The sequence below is a fragment of the Oncorhynchus kisutch genome, unplaced genomic scaffold (genome assembly GCF_002021735.2).
Source record: "Oncorhynchus kisutch isolate 150728-3 unplaced genomic scaffold, Okis_V2 Okis05a-Okis16b_hom, whole genome shotgun sequence".
Taxonomy (NCBI): Eukaryota; Metazoa; Chordata; class Actinopteri; order Salmoniformes; family Salmonidae; genus Oncorhynchus; species Oncorhynchus kisutch.
In genome coordinates this window covers 3,169,104-3,190,233 of record NW_022261982.1, presented here as the reverse complement: position 1 = coordinate 3,190,233, position 21,130 = coordinate 3,169,104, and the positions used below count along the sequence as shown (strand labels likewise).

At 44.4% G+C, this 21,130-nt stretch overlaps 2 protein-coding genes across 12 annotated transcripts in view; both read right to left on the bottom strand.

Annotated features, from left to right (window-relative positions):
• Positions 1-1,424: 1,424 nt before the first annotated feature.
• On the bottom strand, positions 1,425-13,098 carry LOC109885347 (tubulin alpha chain-like). Of its 5 annotated transcripts, none has more exons than XM_031813348.1 (5): positions 12,566-12,803; positions 12,024-12,246; positions 11,775-11,923; positions 9,196-10,122; positions 1,425-1,901 (listed from the first exon to the last, which is right to left on the bottom strand). In XM_031813348.1, exons 1-5 carry the CDS (start codon positions 12,566-12,568, stop codon positions 1,851-1,853), a joined length of 1,353 nt encoding a protein of 450 aa, XP_031669208.1. In that variant the 5' UTR covers positions 12,569-12,803; the 3' UTR covers positions 1,425-1,850. The 5 variants fall into 5 exon arrangements, with proteins under 5 accessions (XP_031669208.1, XP_031669205.1, XP_031669207.1 ...); XM_031813345.1 differs by lacking the exons at positions 9,196-10,122; positions 11,775-11,923; positions 12,024-12,246; positions 12,566-12,803 and adding exons at positions 2,938-3,086; positions 3,187-3,409; positions 4,317-4,863; positions 5,068-5,188 and having other exon boundaries at positions 1,425-2,828; XM_031813346.1 differs by lacking the exons at positions 9,196-10,122; positions 11,775-11,923; positions 12,024-12,246; positions 12,566-12,803 and adding exons at positions 2,938-3,086; positions 3,187-3,409; positions 4,628-4,863; positions 5,068-5,188 and having other exon boundaries at positions 1,658-2,828.
• A 3,292-nt stretch (positions 13,099-16,390) lies between these two features.
• The window catches only part of bin1b (bridging integrator 1b), a 71,423-nt gene continuing 66,683 nt past the window's right edge, over positions 16,391-21,130 (bottom strand). For 3 of the 7 annotated variants that reach the window (XM_031813338.1, XM_031813339.1, XM_031813340.1), the window contains 5 exons: positions 18,152-18,550; positions 17,707-17,745; positions 17,490-17,543; positions 17,171-17,272; positions 16,391-17,067 (listed from right to left, as the gene is read on the bottom strand). In XM_031813338.1, the coding sequence (XP_031669198.1) occupies positions 16,966-17,067; positions 17,171-17,272; positions 17,490-17,543; positions 17,707-17,745; positions 18,152-18,550 (696 nt within the window). In that variant the 3' untranslated portion in view covers positions 16,391-16,965. The remainder of the gene's footprint in view (positions 17,068-17,170; positions 17,273-17,489; positions 17,544-17,706; positions 17,746-18,151; positions 18,551-21,130) is intronic. The other 4 variants (XM_031813341.1, XM_031813344.1, XM_031813342.1 and 1 more) reach the window with 3 other exon arrangements.

The window sequence follows — 21,130 nt, the reverse complement described above, 5'->3', positions numbered from 1 at the left end:
CGCCAGAGAGGCCACGCCAATGCTGTTAGCTAGCTCTTTTAGCTAACTTAAGGCATATCATCCCCTTCATACAGAAAGAATTAGCGAAAATGTGTACTCTTTTTACTCACTATTTTATTGGCCAGTCTAGTTTACGTTCGACTATAATCTGATAGCAAGAGGTGGGGAAACTAGCTCCGGCTCGGAAAACGGTTTTGATCGGTCATCCAACTCATAATTCCAAAACGGGCATCTTTCTAGAACTCCGTCCTGAAGATCACTGACGTCATGATTTGAGCTCTGTTTTTGTCCCGAGTTCCCAATGCCACGTTCAGAACAACTGGGAACTCTGGAAAAATACGAGGTCAAATCTTGACGTCAGTTATATTTAGGTCGGAAAGTCGGCGCTCCAGAAAGAGTACCCAAGTTCGATTTTCCCCAGTCGGACCTCGTTTTTTCCCTCGTTCCCAGTTGTTTTGAACGCCCTGAAGTCGGATGTCAGAGTTCCCAGTTGTCATGAAAGCACTATTAGAAAATGTGTAGAGTGTATGTCATAAGGTAGATAATCACAGAATCCGTAAAAACAATGAGTTATTGTTTTCTCTGATATGCCTACAATTTAAGTCCTCTTATTGATACTGGGTTTGGTAGACAGCAATATTTTCAGGGTCTAACAAAGTGGGATTTAACAACAGGATGCAGGATCACCATCACTTCAATCACCCATAGAAGGGAAAGGCTGTTAACATTTAGGCCCTAATGCATGTTTAATCTCTTCATTGCTAGCAAGGCAGTGATGAGCTCAGTAAGAGGATTGGGTTGTTTTTCAAAGTGGAGATTGTTTACTAATGAAAGTGAATTCCATAAATTTCAAGAGTACAGTATTATAACTTGAGTGCATTTTGTTGTACAGGATCTGTACTATAGCATGCAGTAGCATAAGGTTGTATGGTCAGAAAACATCTGGAGAGATTGCAGAGAGCCAGAGGGTTAATGTTTGATCAAATCTGGTTTAGTAAACCTCTCTAAATGTCTGACTTGTACGTTTGGCAGCTCCATATAGCTTGGCCTACCACCAACTTTAGAAACGTCTCACTTTAAAATGTCCTACAGTTGTATGCTGAATCTTTTTCTCAGCTTGGCACATCACGCCGACAGCGTCATTGCAGTTTTTGGTACATCAGAAGTACATTCATTTTCAATGTATTTATTTAAATTTTATTTCACTAGGCAAGTCAGTTAAGAACAAATTCTTATTTACAATGACAGCCTAGGAACAGTGGGTTAACTGCCTTGTTCAGGGCCAGAACAACAGATTTTTACCTTGTCAGCTCAGGGATTGATCTAGCAACCTTTGGGTTACTGGCCCAACACTCTAACCACTAGGCGACCTGCAGTGTTTGCCTTGCAGCATTGCGTTGCAGAGGCAGTTGCAGTGTGTTCGGTGTGGTGCATACATTGGATTTATTGAACATATGCTTCAAACTGTATACATAGACTGATTGACAGAAATGGTAGCAGAAGGGGAATGTTGAACTTTTGTTGCACACATCCAGATGATGCTGCATATTATTTTGCAAAATTACGCTGTCGGTGTGATCATCGCGTCAGATATATCTGCTACTTCATGTCGACATACCAAGAGGTTTCAACCAGTAAACACAAAATGCTTTTTTTCTTTCATATTTTATTCAAAATGGCTGATGTGAGGCAGGAAGGTTCTTCTTGTAGCTGGGTGGAATGTGCTTACTCTATGGAATGATTTCCAATATTAGTCCGTTAAACCCTTTTTGTTGTTTTCTTACTACTTGCACTATCCGGGACTGGTAGACTATATTAATGGAACATCAGCAGATCAGGAGTTACACCCTTTAGTACTCCTCTCCTTCTTCATCCTCTTCTCCGATGCTGTCAGTACCCACCTCTTCATAATCCTTCTCCAGGGCTGCCATGTCTTCTCTGGCCTCTGAGAACTCTCCCTCCTCCATGCCCTCTCCCACATACCAGTGCACAAAGGCTCTCTTGGCGTACATCAGGTCAAACTTGTGGTCAAGCCTGGCCCAGGCCTCAGCGATGGCGGTGGTGTTGCTCAGCATACACACAGCTCTCTGGACCTTGGCCAGATCTCCTCCAGGGACCACTGTGGGTGGCTGGTAGTTGATACCGACCTTGAAGCCAGTGGGACACCAGTCTACAAACTGGATGGTGCGCTTGGTCTTGATGGTGGCGATGGCAGAGTTGACATCTTTGGGCACAACGTCACCACGGTAGAGCAGGCAGCAGGCCATGTACTTGCCGTGACGTGGGTCACATTTCACCATCTGATTGGCTGGCTCAAAGCAGGCGTTGGTGATGTCAGCAACAGACAGCTGCTCATGGTAGGCCTTCTCAGCAGAGATGACTGGAGCATAGGTTGCCAGAGGGAAGTGGATACGAGGGTAAGGCACCAAGTTGGTCTGGAACTCTGTCAGGTCCACATTGAGAGCTCCATCAAAACGCAGGGAGGCGGTGATGGAGGAGACGATCTGCCCAATCAGCCTGTTGAGGTTGGTGTAGGTGGGGCGCTCAATGTCCAGGTTCCTGCGGCAGATATCATAGATGGCCTCATTGTCCACCATGAAGGCACAGTCCGAGTGCTCCAGGGTGGTGTGGGTGGTCAGGATGGAGTTGTAAGGCTCTACCACAGCAGTAGAAACTTGGGGAGCAGGGTAAACAGCAAATTCAAGCTTGGACTTCTTCCCATAGTCGACAGAGAGACGTTCCATCAGCAGGGAGGTGAACCCAGAGCCGGTGCCTCCTCCAAAGCTGTGGAAGATCAGGAAGCCCTGGAGCCCAGTGCACTGGTCAGCCTGAAAGAAACAAAGGAAAGAAAATGTAATTATTACCCTTCATTGAAATGTATACCTTTTGGTTTCAGTACAAGGTCATCACAAGGCCTAGCAATGAAATGGATCTTACCAGTTTGCGAGTCCTATCGAGTACCAGGTCGATGATCTCCTTGCCAATGGTGTAGTGACCACGGGCATAGTTGTTGGCAGCGTCCTCCTTGCCTGTGATCAGCTGCTCAGGGTGGAACAGCTGGCGGTAGGTACCTGTGCGGACCTCATCTGTGGACATGGGGAATTTACATTTAATATCTGTAGCTTTAATAACCTATAAAAATAATGGAGATTGGAATGTCAGTAGGCAAATTGTTTGTCAACTTACCGATGACGGTTGGCTCCAGGTCTACAAAGACTGCACGAGGAACGTGTTTACCAGCTCCAGTCTCACTGAAGAAGGTGTTGAATGAGTCATCTCCCCCTCCGATTGTCTTATCACTGGGCATCTGTCCATCAGGCTGGATCCCATGTTCCAGGCAGTACAATTCCCAGCATGCATTGCCCATCTGGGCTCCGGCCTGGCCGACATGCATAGAAATACACTCACGCTGCAGAGAAACAGAGGTGTCAACTTATGGCCTTCATGAAGCTCAACGTCAAGAAAACGTCCTCCCTCAACTGATGAATGCTCATGGATATCCTATCTGTTATTCAATCAAACACAAATGAAAAAATGTTGACACTACAATACATTAATGGCTCTAGGTACAGGCCAAACGGTTTGTGGCCAAGAAACCGCTTGCACCTCCACAAACTCTGAAGAGCTCCGTTGGATGAATAAGTGCAAGTGTTATTCATGGAACTGGCTGTGGAAGAAAATCTGAAAATGATCCATCCAATGAAATCAGCCCTGACATCTGTGAATCATATTCATGATGAAGGTATGACCTTCTATTTCTGGTCCTTTCCTTTGTTTTCCGTTTTAGATTCCTGGCTGCAGACTGGTCACATGCATATAGCCCACAGTTTCCAATGATACTCTCTCTCACTGTCCCAGTCTAGATATCTGAATCGATCATAGGCCAGGGATTCAATGTCATTGCTGCTTGGCAACAAGCACCATCCTTACCAACTGTAAATCAGTAGTCCTGTTGTTAGGATACAAATTATTATGAGTCAATAGTGAGAGTAGTCATTTTACTGTGTCTTAACACCTGTTCCAGCTTTAAATCTTATATTACCCCAATGACAGCTGGCTAAAGGGTGGGGTTGCTCCTCCGCAGGCTGTGAAGCTTTTGGCAGCTGAATGCTGAGTCATATGCGGGTTATTACTGCAGCCCCACAGAGACTGAGCTGTGTGAAGAACAATTATTGGTACCGTGATTGTCTTCCCAATAAATATTTATTTACAGGAAGATTGACCAGGGTGATTGCAATTTGTTCCATTCATTATAATGGGTGGATCCTGCTTTCTGCTAACAATGCCTGTAGTGCTGCGGTCGGTCTTGAACTAACCCTGTCTTCAATGAGAGGGGGCAGTCGTTCTCCAATGAAACCAGCAGTGCAGTTATGAACTCCCAGTGCTACAGAGGAAAAATCCATAGCCCGGCAGGCCACTCCCCACTCTGCCCTCAGTGCCAAAGCGCGCTGCTTTGTGTAACGCACAGACAGGATATCTGATTGAACATGCTCAAACTTTTCTTCTCTTTATAACTGCTCAACCCAGATACAAATATTCCCTCCCCTGATATTACTCAAGAATGAAAGTACAACAAAAAATAGCATTTAGCCAAAACAAATGGTCAAGTAAACAATTTTGTAAATACCCTTCCACCCAAACAAATGGAATAATTGTTCTTGAAATTCATTCATTTCTACATCAAATTGAGGCAAGTGCTTCTGACTGTAATGTGCTTTCCTCCCGCTGGTGGAGGAAACTGTGCCAGTTCTCTGGCGTCAGCCCCACATGCTCTGAGTCCCCTTCGTCACAGTGCTGAGTCCGTCTCCACTGCACCCAAACCCACAGCCTATCCAACAACGGCAGCGTGGCTTTTAATGCTATCTATAAGATAAAAAAAACCTGTAACATTAGCCAATGATAGTGTATAGTTATCAAACACTAACAAACTAGAAATAAATATACCCCTATATATTTGACCGAAAATGTACAAATGTTCAATCCAAGGACATATTTATTTCTCTCACTGTTTGTCTAAAATGTAGTTATTTATTTTTTTCAGAATCAACTGCAGTACTCAGCACTCACCATTTTGACAGATTTCTTTCCTTCGGCCGACGTTGAGGATTCGGAGAATGAAGGCTGTAATGGGGGAGGGGGCCACGGTGGGGGTTTTATATGTCTGGTGGAAGGGCGATGCAGGAAGCTGTATTATTTTGTCTTGGCGGGAGCGACTGTTAGCACAAAAAAAAGGGGCGGCCCCTCGGCAAGCTGCTAATCTCTCTCAGGGACAGAGTCGGAGCTGTAGTTCTGCTTTCAATGCACAGTCCACAGTCCACACTCCACAGTCCACAGTCCACACTCCACAGTCCACACTCCACAGTCCACAGTCCACAGTCCACACTCTATAACCCAAAGGAATGCTCCTCGGGTAATTAAAGGTTGACAAGCATATGTTACATCGTGGGTAATATCTTTCATAATCACTATCACTCATATAATATTTAATGTAGAGAACAGGGAATGGAAGTTGGCTCTACTGGAAGGGAAAGAAACTACTCAAAGCACAGGGGAGGGGCTTGCAACTTTGCATATAATACCTGCTACTGGGAACAAAAGATCAGAGAAGTAACCTAAACCGAAAGTAATCTTTTTAAAGTAAGAAATATTTGTCACAATACTAAATGTATTTTTTCATTCATGCTCAAGGGGCATTTATAAGTTATATTGGTTACACTTTCTTAAGAATCGATGTGTAGGCCTATATCATTAATTTAAATGATAGTAAATATTGGAGATGGCAGCTTTTTAAGTACCCTGTTATCCTAGTTTTGTAGAAAACACAATTGTAGGTCAGCTTTTACAAAGACTGAACTGCTGTGGAATTAGCTATTTGTTTTTGGCCCCAACTAAACATTTGGAAGACGAGCCTCGTTACATTTCAACTCAATCACATCCACTGATTGTACAAAACATTAGGAACACCTTCCTAATATTGTGTTGCACCCCATTTTGCCCTCAGAACAGCCTCGGTTATTCAGGGTATGGACTCTACAAGGTGTCTAAAGTGTTCCACAGGGATGCTGGCCCATTTTGACTCCAATGCTTCCCACAGTTGTGTTAAGTTGGCTGAATGTCCTTTGGGTGGTGGACCATTCTTGATACACACGGGAAACTGTTGAGCGTGAAAAACCCAGCAGATTTCATAGATGGCCTCATTGTCTACCATGAAGGCACAGTCCGAGTGCTCCAGGGTGGTGTGGGTGGTCAGAATGGAGTTGTAAGGCTCCACCACAGCAGTAGAAACTTGGAGCTGGATAGATGGCAAACTCAAGCTTGGACTTCTTCCCATAGTCGACAGAGAGACGTTCCATCAGCAGGGAGGTGAACCCAGAGCCGGTGCCTCCTGTGGAAGATCAGGAAGCCCTGGAGCCCAGTGCCTTGGTCAGCCTGAAAGAACCACGGAAGAATGTGTCACAAACCATATATTTCTTTATCAAAGATAGAAGGTACATCCACCTAGAAAGATGACTAGGTTGGGTCTTACCAGTTTGCGAGTCCTATCGAGTACCAGTTCGATGATCTCCTTACCAGTGGTGTAGTGACCACGGGCATAGTTGTTGGCAGCGTCCTCCTTGCCTTTGATCAGCTGCTCAGGATGGAACAGCTGGCGGTAGGTACCTGTGCGGACCTCATCTATTGGGAGACAACAATACATTTATAAAACTACTATTGAGGTATGCTTTTTGTCAAATTCCATCAGCTGTTAATGAAAGCCTCCTGTTTACCAATGACAGTTGGCTCCGGGTCTACAAAGAATGCACAGGGAACATGTTTGCCGGCTCCAGTCTCACTGAAGAAGGTGTTGAAGGAGTCATCTCCCCCCCACTTGGCATCTGTCCATCCAGCTGGATCCCATGCTCCAGGCAATAGAGCTCCCAGCATGCCTTTCCAATTTGAGCCCCAGCTTGGCCAATGTGGACAGAGATACATTCACCCTGGAGAGAGAGAAAGGAATCCCTCAAGTCACATGCCATTAAAGAAAAATGATTTTTTAAGAACAAGCTGTGGTGGAAACAGCTGAACTCTTGCTACACTAATTTGAGGAAAACTCGTTTATATTTCTTGATTTAATTATTTCATATAAAGGTTGCTATGGCCTGGTGAGTTTTTTTTAATGATCTAGTTAGTTAATTCTAGTTAATTGCCTCACAATGACAAACGTAACATGAAAATATTACTAAAATCATCATCTTTTACCAAATTAATATTTGTCTTTTAAATATTTTTACTTTTTAAATTGCAAGCAAACGTTAGATTTTAGAAAACGCAGTCACCATGTTTCAGACTCTCGGACTCTCCTGAAGCAGTTGCCTACCCGGGGAATCCTTTATATTGTCATGTAAAGGCTCATGGAGCAACTTTTTAACCGTGCCGGATTGCTAGGCAACAACGGTGCATTGTTGTAGTAACTGGAGAACTCGGATAAGCTGATACCATCTTTGATTCTTAACTGAAACAGGGACAAAGACCAATAATATGAATTGCTACCTTGAGTCTAGGATGGATGAACAGTAACCTTGACCTGTCCAGTATTTGTGAAATAAGACCCATATGTATTACATTTATTTGCCTTGCCCTCCTCATATAGTTATATGAAGAAAAATAACTATTTAAAAATGTATTTTGCACTCTGAACAAAGTCTGTTTCAAGATATTTTGTGCTCCTGTTTCAATGGTTTTCACTCATTTACCTTAGAGGACACTGTACACATTTACTGCTCAAACTCTTTCCAACTAAAGAGGATCCATTTTGTAAAGGTCATGTTGTCCCATTGCCCTGAGGAAAGAAAATGGATACCTCCCCATGGTGACCTGAATAGGCTGTTGTTACAGGAGATCATTATGGTCACCATAGTAGTAGAGATTAATTTACAATGCAAATGTCCTCAGGTGAGCGGGCGCCTAGGGAAAACCTCAGCGTCGGTCTTCCGTAAAGCAGGTGTCTGTTCAGAGCTCTGTCTATAGTCCTATTGTCTATAACAGAATGTGAACAGCTGGCTTCACACAAGTTGTTCTTTTTGAAACCAAGTGCTTTTGTTCTTAGTTTATCTGGTGTGTGTGTGTGGTCAGAAGTCTTCATTGTTTGCCAGGGAAGCAGTCTTTCCTTTCAAAGGATTGGCTAACTATATGTCATATTTATAAAAGAGCATATTATATATCAACTAAATGATTTATCTTGCCATCAATATTGTATAGTTTTACAATTCATGCTGTCAAGTTCACAGCTCTAAGGCATTACCGCAGCAGTATTTGTTTTACTTTTGAGTGTGGTGGAAATTATGGTTCTACCACTAAGGTTTTGTTAGCTGTTAAATACACTGAATGTAAGCAAGTGTTGGGCAATGTATAACCACAGGTACTGTAGCCACAGCTGACTTTTCATCAATGAGTATCTAAGGAGATACTGTAGCTCTCATTTGGTTGTCTTTAGTTACCAATCATTTCTTCTTCTTCTCAGGAGTCAGTGTTTTACTGCTGTGTGTCAGCTGAGCTTGGCGCTTTGTTTCATAAGAAATAGAGACCTGAAAGTTAGATGGCTTCAGTGTGAGCTGACTACGTATCACCAAAAGTGGTGTGTTTACAGTACTCAATAGCCTTAACCAAACACTCTCCCACAGCTGAAGCAGGACGGGATGGAGAAGTTTAGCCGAAGTTCAGGAAAGACAGAGGACACCATTAACACCAGTGTGAGGCGGTTGATGGTGCACTACCTCCTCAAATAGATCATTGTGTGATACAGTATGACTGACTTCCCTCAAGGCAGAACCTCTTGCCACAAGCTGTGGAATTTATGCATTGACATTACTGAAAAATTCGTTTTGAGCAAGCATGACACAGACAAATATTTTGGGCGTTGACAATGAATGCTTTAATTTTTTCACAGAGAGGATTCATATCCAAAGAAATAGATGGTTAAAAATTGTTACTATTCTCGATTTGGTCAAAACTGTATCTGGCTGACAATCATAGACTTGTAGTTTCAACATTCATGTTGTAAAGCTGAGATTAGATCTTAACATTCAACTCTTCCACCCCGCATCCTCCTCTTCATTCCCTGTTGTTCTTCACAGATGTTGTTCTTTACCAGTTGACTAATTTTTAATATTCCTCTCCCTCCTCCTCCCCCTCATCCCCTACACTGTCAGTACCCACCTCTTCATAATCCTTCTCCAGGGCTGCCATGTCTTCTCTGGCCTCTGAGAACTCTCCCTCCTCCATGCCCTCTCCCACATACCAGTGCACAAAGGCTCTCTTTGCGTACATCAGGTCAAACTTGTGGTCAAGCCTGGCCCAGGCCTCAGCTATGGCGGTGGTGTTGCTCAGCATACACACAGCTCTCTGGACCTTGGCCAGATCTCCTCCAGGGACCACTGTGGGTGGCTGGTAGTTGATACCGACCTTGAAGCCAGTGGGACACCAGTCTACAAACTGGATGGTGCGCTTGGTCTTGATGGTGGCGATTGCAGAGTTGACATCTTTGGGCACAACATCACCACGGTAGAGCAGGCAGCAGGCCATGTACTTGCCGTGACGTGGGTCACATTTCACCATCTGATTGGCTGGCTCAAAGCAGGCGTTGGTGATCTCAGCCACTGATAGCATCTCGTGATAGGCCTTCTCAGCAGAGATGACTGGAGCATAGGTGGCCAGAGGGAAGTGGATACGGGGGTAGGGCACCAAGTTGGTCTGGAACTCTGTCAGGTCCACATTGAGGGCCCCATCGAAACGCAGGGAGGCGGTGATGGAGGAGACGATCTGACCAATCAGCCTGTTGAGGTTGGTGTAGGTGGGGCGCTCAATGTCCAGGTTCCTGCGGCAGATATCATAGATGGCCTCATTGTCCACCATGAAGGCACAGTCCGAGTGCTCCAGGGTGGTGTGGGTAGTCAGGATGGAGTTGTAAGGCTCCACCACAGCAGTGGACACCTGGGGAGCTGGATAGATGGCAAACTCAAGCTTGGACTTCTTCCCATAGTCGACAGAGAGACGTTCCATCAACAGGGAGGTGAACCCAGAACCGGTGCCGCCTCCAAAGCTGTGGAAGATCAGGAAGCCCTGGAGACCAGTGCACTGGTCAGCCTGAAAGAAACAGAAGGTAGAAATGTAATAAATGTATTTATTAGTGATGGGCACTGATATGTAAAATCAATATCCATATCAGTTGAACTTTTTCAAACCGATATCATATTAGTTTGAATGAATAACATTGCAACTGTGTGGAATACATTTCCACGGCTTTGTGAAGTTCAGACAACTGCTTGCTCGTTGCCCATTGGGCCAGGTGTGAATGTCCAGGTGGCCTAATTAACCTACACAACCAGTTTGAATACAATGGGAAGTCTGTTGAAGTCTCCTCTCCACCCCACTTATTACATTTTAAAATGTATTTAACTAGGCAAGTCAGTTAAGAACAAATTCTTATTTTCAATGACTGCCTAGGAACAGTGGGTTAACTTCCTTGTTCAGGGGCAGAACGGCAGATTTGACTTTGTCAGCTCGGGGATTCGATCTTGCAACCTTTCAGTTACGAGTCCAACACTAACCACTGGGCTACCTGCCTGTCATCCTCATTGAAAGCAAGTCTAAGAAGTGGTAGATCTGTTCTATGTGCACTATTTCTATGCCTCCAGTTCTTAAGTTTTAGTTTTTGCGTCTTACGGTTTTGAAAAACGGCGTCAAACAGCTGGTTATTGAACATGTATTTCATGGCGGTTTAGATGGTACATTAATATCAGTTTATGTGACAAACTATTATCTTTGCAACCAGGAAATGACAGAGCGATTTCTGTATATTGCACCTTTAACAAAAGGCACATCTCAATAGGTGGTCCAGGTATCCTCATTATGTGGCACAAGTGGGGTGGTGGTGCTTTCCTCGTTTGTTCTCTATTGTTTCCACAAGCATGGGGGGAGGACATCAGAGGGCACCATCAAACCAACTCTTTGAGTGGCCTGCTCCATGAAGTTTTGCACTTGTTTAAAAAAAATATATATATTTTGCGCAAAAATAATGTTTTACCCTCAAGTGTGTGTACATTACCGTATTTATACGTGGGAGCTTTTACAACAGAGAAAGTTCTCAAATAGCATACTCAGAAGCACTCCAGCTAAGTTGAACCTGTGAGCGGGTTTTGTGTCTGTAGCAATAGTCATGTATGCCCTTTTACATAATAATCTAGGTTCAGCAATTATAAACTGGGTGGTTCGAGCCCTGAATGCTGATTGGCTGACAGACATAGTATATCAGACCGTATACCAGAGGTATGACAAAACATTTATTTTTACTGCTCTAATTACATTGGTAATCAGTTTACAATAGCAATAAAGCACCTGGGGGTTTGTGATATATGGCCAATATACCACGGCTAAGGACTGTGTCCAGGCACTCCGCGTTGCGTCGTGCGGATGAACAGCTCTTAGTCGTGGTATATTAGCTATATACCACACCCCTTGGGCCCTATCGGATAAACCGATATCACGATAGGCCTTGCTCACATCGATATCAAACGTTATGGATATCATATAGAAGTGTTGATATTGATCAACTCCACTAGTATTTATTAGCCTTTCCACATTTGATGTCAACACAAGGCCTTGCTTTAAAATGCTATGAGTCTTACCAGTTCATTCTTACCTGAAAGAAACAGGGAGGAATGCGTTACAAACCTTATATATTTGTATCAAAGATGGACGGAACATCCACTTAGAAAGATGACTAGGTTGGGTCTTACCAGTTTGCGCGTCCGGTCGAGTACCAGGTCGATGATCTCCTTGCCAATGGTGTAGTGACCACGGGCATAGTTGTTGGCAGCGTCCTCCTTGCCTGTGATCAGCTGCTCAGGGTGGAACAGCTGGCGGTAGGTACCTGTGCGGACCTCGTCTGTGGACATGGGGAATTGACATTCAATATCTGTAGCTTTAATAACCTATAAAAATAATGGAGATTGGAATGTCAGTAGGTAAATTGTTTGTCAACTTACCGATGACAGTTGGCTCCAGGTCTACAAAGACTGCACGAGGAACGTGTTTACCAGCTCCAGTCTCACTGAAGAAGGTGTTGAAGGAGTCATCTCCCCCTCCGATTGTCTTATCACTGGGCATCTGTCCATCAGGCTGGATCCCATGTTCCAGGCAGTACAGTTCCCAGCATGCATTGCCCATCTGGACACCTGCCTGGCCGACGTGGACAGAGATACATTCACGCTGCAGAGAAAGGACACAATTGAAACCATTAGCCATATTAAAATGTTCACAACTTCAGGTTACGGTTTTCGGGAGGATTTAGGTCAAACAACTAAATAGCATTTCTAATGTTACAGCTAAACGTCTCTCTTAATTTGCTCAGTAACATTATCAGTATCAATATTGCCAATACAATTCTATTTCTAACCATATATATTTGATCTATCAAGGCAATGAAACAAGAAGCAGATCTGTTTTAAGAGACATGAGGCGTATTGAAGAAACAAAGGATGGGAGAGCTGCATGAAGGGAGCAGGAGACATAATATTCAGAAGCTTACCATTGTTGCAGTTTCTTCAGGCCGACGTTAAGGATCTGCGACAGAAATCTTGCTTGTGTGTCCTGGTGGCGGCTCGTCTGTATTTATAGGATTAGCGAACACCTTGGTAACAAGCTTTGTTGTTGGTAACAAAGGGGTTAAATGTGTTTGGTCGATCGGAGTTCTGGGCTGGGAAGAGGAAAGCCAATCATTCAGCTCGAGAGGAGACACTGCATACAAGCCCTGCCGCACATCAATAACTCCTCCCCATCTACCCAGGATGATAATGTGTAACTCTGACCATCCGACCGACCAGCCCCACCTTACGTAGGACAAAAGGTTCCTAAGGGGACTAATTTAATCCCTAAACATTAAAGAACAACCTGTACCACAACAAATGTTTAGAAAATACACATACTATGTTAGTGGCATTACCATGGGTCCGTTAACGAAGGAATTTAGGAATTAGTCACTTTAAGATGGTTGATCCCCTCCCCCATAGCCCCTGCTGTTTGAGCCATTTGTTATTCAAAGGCGCTGCCTTCCCCGCCCTCACTCCCTCCCCTTGTCCCTGTGGCCTGGCAGGGTTCTGTTGTGTTTCACGCTTCGTTGACTGTATCCTATGGTAACAGGCACCATAGGTAACAGCTACACCAAGGTGACCTTTTAACTCAAAGACTCCTTCATTGGCACAAGGAATCATTTATAATTAGTTTGTTTACAAAATTATCAAGTTTTCAAAACATTTGACTTGTTTATCCATTTCATATGATAAAATTAATGAATTCATGGGGATGCTCCAATACTTATTTGGGAGTTAAGAAATATCTATTTATGTCACTGAATCTGTAGTGATTGTTTGAGGCATGGCTTGAAAGGGGAGCCAGTCCGAGTCCTGGAAGCATCTCCATCCCATGCACCTGCTAACAGAGTATACTGTATATTCACCACAGAAGCAGCAATGATGTCATGAGAGGAATGTGACTAAGCAAGTCCTGCTATTGGCCGCCATTACAATGCTTTGCCTTAAAGGCCTGTCAAGTCACACTGCCATCTGGTGTTATGATAAAGTAGCACAGACCACTACTATGTGGGTGTAGTCCCCGAGTGAGGGGCAGCTGTCTGATTGGTTTTCTGATGTGTGATCAGTAGGGTGTGAAAATGTTGTTTAGGCTATCACCATACAGGCAGCATGCAGAGGTGTTCTAACCCCCAGGTGTAAAGCAGGTGAAACAATGAAGGCCACAGTGTCTGGTGTTGAACCCCTCTTTAATGTTGTAAAGAAGACTGTCGGTTACAGGCTCCATCACTTTCCACTGAGAGACATTTTAAACATACAGTTACAGTGTGTTCACACAGGTGTTGATTTCCAGCTACATCTAGGAGTTGAACACAGTACATCCCATAGGCTTAATTTGACTTGAGTTTAACTTTGGTTTTCAGCAGGACACAATGTGGACATTGAGATGATTTGTTTCAGGGCTCTTTGAATACATAACAATTGTATGACACCCATAAATAGTTGCCTTACTTTTGATCAGAACATTGACCACAGTTGTAAAACTCTTCTGAACATGCGGTTTGTTCATTACCCCTCGCCCCTAGCCCTTATCAACATATTCTAATACAGACAGTTAGGTGTAGATTTTATGATTGAGCCCTTATCACTCCACTCAGAGCCAAGCAATAACCTGAGTTCTAATGAAACCAATACCACAGAGTTGAGAGCCTATTATTCTCTTGCTTTAGTTATCCAGTGTTTCACAAAAGTTGTCGCAACCGTAGAAATAGAATCCATAGAACAGGCTTCCTCATTCAAGTCAATGGTGGCATAGTGGGTGGACTGGCAGCCAATTGCACACGTGAGTTTACCAGTCAAATTGCCAGGGCTAGAGGTTTCAACTTCAAAGCCCTTTCTATGGATTCCATGTATATGGTTGCAACGCTGCAGGGCTTCTGCACACCATTCCCTAACACATGTCCCAGGAATCTCTTTCACAGGAGAGGGACTGATAGAAAAATACACAGAGCTAGGGAGCCTGATTCTGATGTGTGTCCTGACTCCTGACCACTGACCTAATCTCTGAGAGATTTCTCTCTAAGGGAGAGGGCAACAGCTGGGTTTCCTTGATTTCCCTTCAACTACCGCTTAGGAGAGAGGGACAGTACAACAAAGGTGGAGAGAGGGATAGTACAGTACAACAAAGGTGGAGAGAGGGACAGTACAACAAAGGTGGAGAGAGGGACAGTACAACACAAAGGTGGAGAGAGGGACAGTACAACAAAGGTGGAGAGAGGGACAGTACAACAAAGGTGGAGAGAGGGACAGTACAACAAAGGTGGAGAGAGGGACAGTACAAATCAAAGGTGGAGAGAGGGACAGTACAAATCAAAGGTGGAGAGAGGGACAGTACATAAAGGTGGAGAGAGGGACAGTACATAAAGGTGGAGAGAGGGACAGTACATAAAGGTGGAGAGAGGGACAGTACATAAGGTGAGAGAGGGACAGTACATAAAGGTGGAGAGAGGGACAGTACAATCAAAGGTGGAGAGAGGGACCAGTACAATCAAAGGTGGAGAGAGGGACAATACATAAAGGGTGGAGAGAGGGACAGTACATAAAGGTGGAGAGAGGGACAGTACATAAAAGGTGGAGAGAGGGACAGTACAATAAGGTGGAGAGAGGGACAGTACATAAAGGTGGAGAGAGGGACAGTACAATAAAGGTGGAGAGAGGGACAGTACACAAAGGTGGAGAGAGGGCCAGACATACAAAGGTGGAGAGAGGGACAATACATAAAGGTGGAGAGAGGGACAGTACACAAAGGTGGAGAGAGGGACAGTACAACAAAGGTGGAGAGAGGGACAGTACAACAAAGGTGGAGAGAGGGACAGTACAATACAAAGGTGGAGAGAGGGACAGTACATAAAAGGTGGAGAGAGGGACAGTACAATAGATAAAGGTGGAGAGAGGGACAGTACAATAGATAAAGGTGGAGAGAGGGACAATACATAAAGGTGGAGAGAGGGACAGTACAACACATAGGTGGAGAGAGGGACAGTACAACACAAAGGTGGAGAGAGGGACAGTACAACAAAGGTGGAGAGAGGGACAGTACATAAAGGTGGAGAGAGGGACAGTACATAAAGGTGGAGAGAGGGACAGTACATAAAGGTGGAGAGAGGGACAGTACATAAAGGTGGAGAGAGGGACAGTACATAAAGGTGGAGAGAGGGACAGTACATAAAGGTGGAGAGAGGGACAGTACATAAAGGTGGAGAGAGGGACAGTACATAAAGGTGGAGAGAGGGACAGTACATAAAGGTGGAGAGAGGGACAGTACAACATAAAGGTGGAGAGAGGGACAGTACAACACAAAGGTGGAGAGAGGGACAGTACAACAAAGGTGGAGAGAGGGACAGTACAACACACAAAGGTGGAGAGAGGGACAGTACAACACAAAGGTGGAGAGAGGGACAGTACAACACAAAGGTGGAGAGAGGGACAGTACAATACAAAGGTGGCGAGAGGGACAGTACAATACAAAGGTGGCGAGAGGGACAGTACAATAGATAAAACATTCATCTTAGCAGAGCGACAGTCTAGGGAGCCCACTTCTCAGAGGCAAATGGTACATTAAACGTGTCACAGATATAAGATCACATGGTTTCAGAACAGCTACTGAGACTTTTTGCATTTCATTGGGCAAAGTATAATAATAGTGACTTAAAGTTTGATAGACATAAAGTATAGACTTAAGAGTTAACGACAACAGAGCCAGTAGGGTGAATGTGGAGGTATACTACCTGAACTGTCCAATAAGAACAGAGATTTTTTTTGTTTTCCCGTTGCAAAACGTTTTTCTTAGAGTACCCTTCCGAACATGAACCAGGTCACATTGCTTTAATCTGGTGTGGTGTGCCCCAAGGTTCTGGTCCAGTACCAGTACATTTTTCGTCTCATCACAGTCAGAACTGAAGGACTGATACCAGAGCAGTCCCAATCTCTGTCTAGGGGTGTGATGTTGTTACAAAGTAAATGACTACAGTAAAATGATCATGCAACTCTTAATATTTTTTTTTTTTTTTACATGACATGTCAAAAGGTGTTCAAGCAGTGTGACATCCATTACTTTTTCATTGAAACTAGCATACTCTTTGTTTCTACTGGCCACATTAGCTTAGCATAAATACATTACTGACCACATTAGCATTAGCAAAAACACATACATTATGTAGTCAAATGTAACAAATCAAAACAATAATCGTGCGAATCGGCTAAAATATACCAGCACATTTGATACATGGGTCAAGGATTGAGATGATGTGGTTTTGGTTTGTTTCTATCCTGGCAGATGTCCCAAAGGACGGAAGAGGGATTAGAGGGGAAGTGGAAGTGCCGTTTGGATGGGACGTCTGGCTCACAACTTCTGGGTAAAGTTTTCAGGGAAGACTCCTTTTGCCAAGAGGTCTTTGTTCTCCAGCCAATGAGATTCCTTCACGCCCATGAGCCAGCCGTCATCCTGCACACACACAAACAGCATTGGTTATCAGAGGATGTAACCCAATCACGTGTGAAAACGTGTTATAGTTCTCAGTGGGGGTAGAATGCGGCTGGCTACCGACCTGCTCATCAGGATTCTCCCAGGCCAGGACCAGCACAACATCTCCTGCTTTCATCTCCAGCTCGTCTCCATCGGTGGCAGCATAGTCATGCATGGCTTTGACCTGAATTTTATTTTTGGGACATCACACACAGCGATATTGCTACCTGATTTAAGATATACTGACCGCAACAACCAAGATCCATTGTTGGCAGAATAGTGAAAAATACTAGTGTGCTGGAGTTTTCTTCCTCCTTGAACCTGGAACTAGGTGTGCAAACAACCCCTTTTCAGTAGCTGTCTCTCTGGTCCTCTAGAAACAAGACAAGCGAAGGGCTCACCTTGTAGATGACTCCAGCCGGCAGCACCTCAGAAGACCCATTGGTCACCGCAGTCTGGATTCAGAAATAAGCAGAGAAAATGCTTAATTTGATACTGAGAAATGTATTAAGTGGTCAATCAATTCTACAATGGTTACATCACACTGTAGAGGGAGTGATATGCCAGGGACCCAATGTTTGTACTACATATGAATGGCCCATTTACTCCAGTACTTACGGTTGCAGCCCCTGCAGCGGCTGCCACAGCAGTGTCAGTCTGGAAGGGAGAGAAAGGGGAGGTGAGAATTCCCAATGGACATGTGTCCCTCCCACCCCACAAAGATCAGCATACACATACAGGTATGAAGACTTCACAGGAATACATACACCCAGGCACAAAGACTCTCTCCCTGGGCACAATCTGTCAACATGTGCCACCATCATACCGCCACAACAGCCATGCCATCTATCTACAGATCCTAAAGATGGGAGACTGAAACTTGATCAACCTCCTGTCAGATGGGGTAATCACAGGGTTTTTGTTTGTCCCAGTCAACGATCAACACCCTTCTGAAGCCTTGGTCTCCCATCACTACTGTAATGAACCTCCTGTCCATCTACCAGCGCTACCTATAGCACATCTACACTCCCCTACAGTACTTCCTCGTTCCCCGCCTACTCACTCTCTGCTCTGAGTCAGCCCAGCCAGTCTGCCCAGACTCAGCCCAGCCCACCTGCACGTCTGCAGCTGGCTCCTCTGCCCACCCAGCCTGGGCACCCGCATCACCCCAGCCTGCCTGTCCATCAGAGGCAGCATCTGCAGCCTCTTCCCCTACCTGGGCCCCGTTATCGCCCCAGCCACCCTGAGAATGCCCAGTCTGGGTCACATCCTGGTCCCAGCATGCCTGAGAAGCTTGTGTCCCTTCAGTATCCCAGCTCGGGGCGGCCCCAGTCTCATCATTGCCCCAGCCACCCTGGTTGGCTGCAGGCTCATCTTCCTCCCAGCCGGCCTTGGTCTCCTGGGACTCTTTGTCGTCGTTCTGCTGGGGCTCCTCCACTGCAGGGGGATGCTCGGGTTCAGGCTGAGGAGGGAAGGGGGCGAGGCAGTATGGCAGGTAGAGGGGTGGCCAAGGTGCACGTGGGTGGAGCAACACAGAGAATTTGGAATGGGACCGACGGTTTGATGAGAAAAAGCCACAGGGCATAAAGGGGTCATGGGTCAAAAGCAGGAATTGTAGGATAAGGGATAACAGATCAAGAGAAGATAAGAGAGAGATCTGTGAGTGCTGCCAGAGATCAGCTCGCCATTCAAGTGTCTGCAGAATATGGTACCCAACAAACCAAGAACATTCCTATTGCTACTAATATGTTTCAAAGAAAATGCTTGAAAGGAAATATCCTAGAACACTGAATAAAAGTACAAATTCAAAACAATTATCCCAAATACCCAGGGCCACATTCCGTATACGAACTTTGTAGATATAAATGCAACGAATGGAGCCAACGTGATTCCTTTATTCTACTTGTTCTACATAGAAATATGCTATCTGAACGTCCTAAAACATTGAGCCCTTGTGAACTCGCCCCAGGTCACTCCTTGATTAATCCACCTAAGTAGCCAATCATACCTAACTTCCTTTGACACCAAAGGCAGGACTTTCACCCTACTGTTGTCACACCTGATCCCAATCAGTGTATCAACCTGAACAGAGGCAGTCTAAGACAAGACTCTCGAAAACCAAACTTGAGACTTTCCTTTAGATGCAAATAACAATTTCTCTATGATCTTTATATCCTACGAAGCAAGATAGAAAACCCTGAGTAGGTCTAAAACTAGCCAGATTGAGTTAGCCTTACATTCTGTGGTTTCCATGGCACAGTGAGGTCGCCTAGGCAGAGGGCTACTGTACATTTGGTAAATATCTGTATAATTAATACATTGTTATGTCATTTTTCCATGCACACTTTTTGTTTTAACAATTAATATAGTTAATTAATATCATTAGAATCCACCACAGAGTTTCAAGACTGAAGCTGGCAAATCATTTGTTTGCTGGGCAAGCTACCTAAATGTCAGCTAGCTAATGTCAGCGGGCAATTGTTTTGAATGCCAGCTGTTTGTCCAGAGGTTGAGGATGGAGAGAAGCAAGATAGCTGAGGTGTGCAGTGATGAAGCTCCTAAGGAGGATGAAGTTACAAGGCAACTCTTGAATTATCATTGATATCGGGTGTGCTTTCTGGCGCCACGTGACTACTGTAGCTTCACCCAAGTGCGTGTGTCATCTTGGTAGTAGTGAAACCTACACCTACTACGGAGTCCATGAACTGGAGAAGCCACACGGATGGCGAGACATCTCAATGACACCGTGCGGCTGAGATCATCTTTAAAAAACATATATTTATTTTATTTTTCAAACTAGGTAAGTCAGTTAACAAATTCTTATTTACAATGACGGCCTACACCGGCCAAACTCGGACGACACTGGGCCAATTGTGTGCCACCCTATGGGACTCCCAATCATGGCCGGTTGTGATACAGCCTGGAATCGAACCAGGGTATCTGTAGTGATGCCTCAAGCACTGAGATGCAGTGCCTTATACCGCTGCGCCACTCAGGAGCCCTCTTTGCTAGCTCTTCCCCTTTGATCCCTCAAGCCATGAACTTTCCAACCGTCTCATGAATTATGTTTTCTAAATTGCTTGTATTTTTGTGTTGCCTTAAAGCGCTTTGAGATTCTTTATGTAATGAATAGTGCTGTGAAAGTTGAATAAATTGGTATTCCAGCTGAAGCTTCATCCATACTACAACGGTGGATATTGCTCGTCCACTTTCCGCTAAAGGCTTCCGCATGCTAATGGTTCGGCAGGCGGTTAGCCGATCTTAGCTAGGCAAACTGAACGAGTGTGTTCATACTCCCTTAAAAGACCTTCGCTTGAAAAACTAGAAAGAGGCAATAATACTGTTTTTCCATCTTGAGACTCCGTAGCCAGTATACACTTCCTCAAAGTAGTCAGAATTAATTTAAGAACTCAAATCTGTCATTAATTGAAGTTTTTGCCGAGGAGATCTTAGTCACACAATATTACATCTAACTAAGATGTTTGGTGCAGCATTTCTCAAGTGAAAAAATGTGTATGAAAACGAGTCATCGATCGTTGAATAGCAAACACTTCATTGAAGAATCCCTACTCTTGACCAATGAACGACGAAGGGGTGTAGAATTCGGCTCTGAACTTCAGCTTGCCTCAAAAAAATAGCTAGTTAACTACACATGGTTGATGATATTACGAGGTTAACTAGTGATTATGTGAAGATGGATTGTTTTTTATAAGATATGTTTAATGCTAGCTAGCAATTTACCTTGGCTCATTGCAGCCACTAGGTCCTTTTGACGATGCACTCGCATAACAGGTGGTCAGCCTGCCACGGAGTTTCGTCATGGATTGCAATGTAATCGGTCATAATCGGCATCCAAAAAGGCAGATTACCGATTACGAAAACTTGAAATCGGCCCTAATTAAATCGGCCATGCCGATTTAATCAGTCGACCTCTAATCTGTATAGTGGAAATTCAGCGCTACAGCATGATTGAAATTTAAAGGCAATGTCCCGCGTTAGTGGAGACTTCATTCACGGTGAACGCTGATGATATCGGCTCAAA

Coding starts and splice junctions, on each gene's coding strand:
- LOC109885347 (XM_031813345.1), bottom strand. CDS start 4,403: ATGGATTTTTCCTCTGTAGCACTGGGAGTTCATAACTGCACTGCTGGT. Junction 3,410..4,316: donor CCCCTCTCATTGAAGACAGG/GTTAGTTCAAGA, acceptor GTTTCTCTGCAG/CGTGAGTGTATTTCTATGCA. Junction 3,087..3,186: donor CCTGGAGCCAACCGTCATCG/GTAAGTTGACAA, acceptor CCATGTCCACAG/ATGAGGTCCGCACAGGTACC.